Source organism: Crocodylus porosus, unplaced genomic scaffold, assembly GCF_001723895.1.
Source record: "Crocodylus porosus isolate Cpor-Errol unplaced genomic scaffold, CroPor_comp1, whole genome shotgun sequence".
Lineage (NCBI taxonomy): Eukaryota > Metazoa > Chordata > Crocodylia > Crocodylidae > Crocodylus > Crocodylus porosus.
The window spans coordinates 5,689,002-5,695,763 of record NW_017728922.1 but is presented as its reverse complement, the minus strand read 5'-3'; the positions used below and the strand labels follow the sequence as shown (position 1 = coordinate 5,695,763).

The 6,762-nt window shown below is 47.8% G+C and overlaps 1 protein-coding gene across 1 annotated transcript in view; it reads left to right on the top strand.

Moving 5' to 3' along the window:
- TOP1 (topoisomerase (DNA) I) overlaps positions 1-6,762 on the top strand; it is a 46,163-nt gene that overhangs the window by 37,962 nt on the left and 1,439 nt on the right. Inside the window, exons 15-18 of the mRNA XM_019539652.1 lie at positions 681-795; positions 2,462-2,589; positions 4,138-4,232; positions 5,167-5,316. Of these exons, the coding sequence (XP_019395197.1) occupies positions 681-795; positions 2,462-2,589; positions 4,138-4,232; positions 5,167-5,316 (488 nt within the window). The remainder of the gene's footprint in view (positions 1-680; positions 796-2,461; positions 2,590-4,137; positions 4,233-5,166; positions 5,317-6,762) is intronic.

Genomic DNA, 6,762 nt, shown 5'->3' with positions numbered 1-6,762 from the left:
TTTTTTTTTTTTTTTTTTTTTTTTTTTTAACCAGCTGGGCCTGTCATAGTGGCCCAGAAACAGTGGGTCATCTCTTTCCAGTGGGGGTGTGCCTGTTACAAGCTCTTTATAGAAACTGCCATTTAGTGCCTTAAGATTTGGTACAGCAGCAGCCTGAGTGTTGGGTGGAGGGGAAGGATGCATGAGATAACAGCTTTCCTGTCTGCTCCAACCAAACCAGTTCAGATTAATAGGAACACAGTGAAGGTGCTGAGTGCGGTAAAAGAGACCCACTCACACATTCTGGGGCCCAAAGTGTAAATGTGAAAGAAGAAATGTGACCTCTAGAATGAATGCTAACCAGCCATCACCTATTGGTTCATAATCACTTCCTCCTTCCCAGTCTGTTAATGCAGATGTAAAGCCCAGTTCCACTCCAGGTCCTTGCCTGCTATGCCGCAGCATAGCCACCCTGTCCTCAGATTTAGATATAGAAAGTCCTAGCAAAATTCTAGGCATGGTTACCTGTCCTGGTCAGCAGGATTCCTGTTCCAGGAAGCAAGTCTTGTGTATGCCTAGAAATTCACTACTCAACTTCCAGTCCAGTTCAGTAATGAGGCTAGCAAGGATACAAATGGTTTGCTGGATTCTGGTCATGATGCTGGACTGATTGAAACCTTGACCTCTTTCTGCTTCCATAGACCAGTATCTTAAATAAACATCTTCAAGACCTTATGGAGGGACTGACAGCCAAGGTATTCCGTACTTACAATGCCTCCATCACGCTACAGCAGCAGCTAAAGGAGCTCACTACCCGTAAGTTCTGTTGTCTGGGACTGCCTCATTTGGAACTGTGATGACTGCAGTGTCCTGGATGGATCCCTTTTTTTACCTTAGCTAATGCAGTGTGGACACTTTTTGATGTTCTAGCACAAAGATCATTGTGGGGATGGAGAAGATACTTAAGATGAGGCCTACAGGTTACAATTTCCCCTTTTACTTCTCCCCAAAGACCTCTCTCCTCCTTTATCTTTAGAACCAGTTTGACCCATCATGCATATTTAGATTAAACGGGGGAAGTATTTTCTGGGCTCCATGCGGTCAGGTTCTGGTCCCCATTCTTGTGGCTCTGAACAGCTTCAAAGAGAACTTCATCAGCTTTCCTAGGGATTCCTCTAGGATGGGTCGATACAGGTATTGTAGACTTAGTTATTCTAAACCTGTACCACTCCCATTGTACTTCTCCCAGCCAAAGCAGCATGACTGTGGAGCTGTGGCTTGTACCGAGATTGACTGCCAAAACAGACTTGTGGGTGCTGTCTTGCACTGGGAAGAAGCCCAGGGTTGGGACAGTAGTAAACTGATGTATGGTCAGCTGCATGCACCCTGTCCCCAGCCTCTACTTGTGCCCGTTGGAATGTACCTAGTCTCCAGGGCCAGGGCCCTGCAAATGTCTTGTCTTTTTATTTAACGTTTTGGAAGTTACTCCTTGTGCGGGGAGCAGAGGTGTCCTTTAAAGCCCCATTTGTTCCAGCTGGGCATCTGCAGACTAACAAGCCAGTATTAGTATTTGACACTTCTATGGCGCCATTCATTGAAATGGTGTCGAAGATGAGGCCTGCGGGCTGGACCAGGGCCGCAGAACCACATCATGTGGCCCATGCACCTTTTCTGGCCAGTCCAGGATGCAGGCTGCACATAGGGCTTGCTCTAGTCTGTTCAGGGTAGGTGCCATATGCAGCAGAAGTCCCAGAGCAGGCACTGCATGTGGAGCTGTCCAGGACCAGTCAGAGCAGGTGCTGGATCTGGTATGGTGGGGAGGGGCATGCTCAAGGGGTCCACCACATGCCAGATCCAGGACCCAGTCTGGCCGCTCCAGGATCTGTGTGGCATGTGGCGTCTGCCTCAAACTGGCTGGAGTGCACACTGTATGCAGCTTGTATCTGGGACTGGCCAAAATAGGTGTTGCAGGCTCTCAATCCAGCCTAACCTCCCTTCTGAGACTGGAAGACCCAGTCCCTTCTAGAAGACTATGTATGTAGAAGCACACCAAAGTTAAGTGTCCTATCCAATGTCTCATGTTGTCAAGAGCAATTCTAGTTCACAGACCCCTGTTCTCATCACCAGACAGACCTTCCCACTCTCCATTGTTGGTGGTCTCCATTACAATTATTCATGACTATAATGCATGAAGAGAAGCAAAATGCACCTTTAATTCCTTAGTGCCAGCAGGCCGAGGCTTCCATTGAGAAGCTTCCAGGCCAAGACATCCATTGAAGGACCTTGACCCAAAATGAATTAGTACTTGGAATACAAGTAAACTGGTACTTAGTGCAAAGTAGTTGAAATGCAGTGCTGAGACTGGCACGCTAGAAGAGTACAGATCTACCTTGGTAGATATGAAGTTGTAAAACCAGCAGAATGTGGCCATGACTACTCAACCTTGCAGAGCTCCACTTCACCTGCTTTTAAACTTTTCCAGCGGAGGATAACATCCCAGCAAAGATCCTTTCCTATAACCGTGCCAATAGAGCTGTTGCTATTCTGTGCAACCACCAGAGGGCGCCACCGAAAACCTTTGAAAAATCCATGATGAATCTTCAGACCAAGGTAATGCCCAGTTTCCATTAAATTCAAAGTAATGTTAGAAATACCTCTTCTTTGGGTTTTGGGGATCTCATTTCCTTCAGTCTGTGGAGAACCAGGCTCCTTAGGCTGGGGCATTAATGCATCTATATCTGAAACTAGTCTGGTCTGGGAAGTGAATCCTTATTTTTTTTTTTTTTTTAAAGAAAATGTATAGTTACAAGTGCTTTTCTCCTTTCAGGTAGAATAGCATCAGGCACTTCTGGTCAGGGATAAAACAAATCGGAATGCTTCCTATCCTCAAACTCTGACTTGCTCTGAGGATATGCCGTTGAGTTGACCTTGAAACCAGAGGTCTCTGTCTCTGACTTGTGAAAGGAAATCAGCGTGGGTGTCTGGTCCCTTAGTGTGGCCTGTAGACCGTTGTGTCAGTTCAGCTTGTGTCCAGTACTTCTGACTTGACCTCTTCCTTTACAGATTTTCTGACAAAGGCTGTGAGGTTCCAGCGTGGTTAAGTCTGTTCACATCCTGCTTTCAGAATAACCCTTTTACAATAAGATCTTCTGTTTTAGCACTGCAGTGTTTCTTTGCTTCTGTGATACTTAACCTGTTCTGCCCTCACCCCTGGTTTTTACAACTGGGTTGAGCCTTTAACTTTGCAGTAGGTGGCATGTTTGGAGAGTAGCAATTAAAGACTGGGAAGCTGTGAAACTCTAAATGTCACCGAATCCCAAGTAAAGGCTAAAACTGTCGGCCTAGATGCAGTCCTCCGTATTTTTAGAAGGTTTAAAGAGCTTTCAGTCTGTATAATTCTGGGTATAAACTGATTGTCATGTCTGCCCAAGAAGTTTTTGTCCATAGGATACCTCTAGGTGATCTGGTCTTAGTTTGCATCCAGCCTAGGGACTGACCGACCAAAAGGGCCCTGGGATTTTTGCTTTGGCAAATCCCAGCGTACTTATCTACTGCCCTTTGCACCTGAGTGAGGGAGCTACTAGAGGCTTTTCCCAGCTGCTGTCTCTTGTTTTGAATTGCCCGTCCTGATATTTCACAAGCAGCGTTTTTATCAAGCTAGTCTCTGTGTACAATGGATTTGTAAAGCTGGTGCCACTTTTTTCACCTGCTAAAAGTGGTAAGTGATTTTGAACATCTCAGGAGGGGTTTCTCTGTCTTTTGGGTGGGGAGTTGTTTTGTTTGGTTTAGTTCTGTTTTAATTAGTGCTCAAATTAAGCCTAAGGTAGGTTGACTTTCAAAGGAAAGGTACCCAGAAAATAAGGCCCTTTTAAAGTGTCCTTAGTTTATAAGCATTCTTTGAACTTGGTTTAAAAAAAAAAAAAAAAAAAAAAATTCCAAAAGCCATTTTAGTTGGTTTGGGTTTTTTTTTCCAAGCTCTTCCATTGTGGATGAGATGTCCCACTCTTGCATGTAAGCAAGCTGTTGGATTGTAGACTGTGGTGCAGCTGGTGAATCTGTCAAGAGCCTTTTTCTAGTTCCCCAGGATGAGTGATCTCCACTTCCACAATTATTCACACTTGTTCACATTCCTGCTGTCTGGGTTTTTGCTTCTCCTAGATTGATGCCAAGAAGGAACAGTTAACTGATGCCAGGAGAGAACTGAAAAGCGCCAAAGCTGATGCCAAGGTCCGAAGGGATGAAAAGTCTAAAAAGTAAGGATGGCTTCAGGGCAATGAAGAGGTGAAAAATGTCACATGGTGGCTTGTGGCACAGCCACTAGCCCAAAATGGGACTTTTCACTGCAGTGGTTCTTAAAATACCTCCCCGTTGCCTTCCAGGCCTCAGAGTTTTGAGCGATCCAGTTTTCATTGTTCAGCCCCATACATAGGGCTTTGTATTAAAAATAGCCTTCTAGCCATTTTTAGCCCCCACAAATAAGTCTGGGGGTCTCCTTAACTGAATATTAAGATGCTCCACCTTCATATGTGACCTTCATATGCTTCCATGAGCCCAGCACGCAGCTGCTTGTGTATTGACACACTGGTAGGCAATGCATTTAACCCTCCTTAGGCCACCATGTAATCTCCCTGTATCCTTTTTCCCCTCTCCCTTCCCTGGTCCTTCAATAAGAATGCACAGCAAATGTTACTGACTCATGAGATGGATAGATCTTACCTTCTAGACCATTTAGAAGCTGTGGAACAGTTTTTAGGGCCAACGTGAAGTACTGGCTAGGCCATGTGCATTTTACTCTAAGACAAGGCTCTGCAGACAGCATAAGAAGAATAGCCTTCTGTTAAATGAAGCTTGATACTGGTATTCTGACCTCATTCTCTATGCCTGAATAGCGTGTTATCTCCAGTCCTAGATAAGTTCCAATTCTTTCTTACTCTTGTAATTTAAATATGCCTTCTTGAGTATTACCAAATAGTTTAAGTTCCAGTCCTTGATTTCAGGTACCAGATTATTGAAAGCATGTGACTTCTCACCCCAGACATGGCTGCACTTTGGTGCTGTTGAGCATCACTTGCACATAAGGACCCTAGAAAGAAGGGTGCATGTTGCCTGGGCCTTTGACTCACTGGTCAATAATGCTCCCCCAGAGGCACTGGCGAATGGTTCCCTGATTCCCTCCCTCTGTTACAGGACAGTGGAGAGCAAGAAGAAAGCTGTGCAGAGGATTGAGGAGCAACTGATGAAGCTGGAGGTTCAGGCCACAGACAGGGAGGAGAACAAGCAGATTGCCTTGGGCACCTCCAAACTCAATTACCTGGATCCCCGGATCTCAGTTGCCTGGTAAGCTACTGTTCTGAAGGTGGAAGACCTAGCACTACCTCAGGATCATTTTGAGCACGTTATTCAAGTACTTTCTGAAACTTCAGCTTCAGAGTCCTCTGCTGAATTTTAGACCAGTTGAGACAAAAGGCATGTTCCACCAGGACCAGCAGCATCCCTGGGATCATGGGGAAAGTGACAGTTAAATAGATAACACCTACAAGGTTTTAATTGTCATCTCTTCCATGTCAGCATCCTAATTTTCACTGGAGACAGAGGGTAGAGCCAAGCACACTGTGTACATTCTTTCCCTGCCCCGCCAACTCTGCAGCACATCTGTGGTCTCAGTGGTGAGCCCCCTGTCATGTCGTTCACACAAACCTAAGCCATTCCTGAGCAGACGCTGCAACCGTGCCAGCTCTGCTTGTGGAAGGACGGCTGTTGGGGCTTCTCCTGGAGGCAAATCAAGATTAGGTCATATTGTATTCAGGAGCTAGAGATTCTGCACGGGTGTTGGTGAATTGAATCTTTATGCTAGAAGTTCCTGAGGTAAAAATTACTGCTTGAGAAGTGGGCGGCTGGTCAAAGGGGTGGGAAAAATATGACCACAGGCTTGATCTGGCCGACCTGTTAATTCTGTCTGGCCCACGGCTACCCTCCCATGGAGCTCTGCATGGGGCCAAGGCCCACCCCAGGCAGCTTGTGCCCTGCACCCACTCTGTGCCCACTGCCAACACTAGCCCAGCCCCCGCCAGAATGCACAGCTTCTCAGTAGAGCTGCTTTGGCTGCTGCTGCACCCACCCAGGCACTGCTTGGCTCCCTCTGCCTCCAGTGGCTGCTCTTCCTCCTTCTGCCCCTGCTGTGCCGCTCTCAGCAGCAGCCATGGCGATGTGTGCCAGGCACCACATGCCCAGCCAGGTCGAGGTGGGGAAGCTGCATCCAGGCAGCTCCTGCTCCAGCACATGGGGCTCCTGCTCCGAGCTGCTTTCCACCCACTCAGCTGCCTGACACAAAGAGCAGCCACCTACGGGCACTGAATGGGTGGAAGGTGGCTGGAGTGGTGCAGCAGGGGCTGGAAAAGGAGTTGCTGAAGGCTGGGGGAGCTGGGCAGCACCAGCAACAGCCCCATGAGGAAGGGGCTGGGGCAGCGTCGTTGGTAGGTGTGGACTGGAGTGTGGCCCAGGCTGTCCTGGGCAGGAACAGGCAGGGCTCAGCCCCTTGTGGAGCACCTGCACTGCACTGCCTGGGTGAGCTCTACTGTATGTGCCCCCTGCCTCTCCCACTTTTCTTCCACTTCTGGCCGATTCTCAAGACTTAGCACAACAAGGGGAGACGCCTTGTTGGACCTGGTGCTGGCCACGGGTGATGACCTGGTGAGGGGGCTGCGAGTGATGGGCCACCTGGGAGACAGTGATCATCGCTTGCTGGAATTCACCATCCAGCGTAAGGTGGCAAAGGGCTGCAGC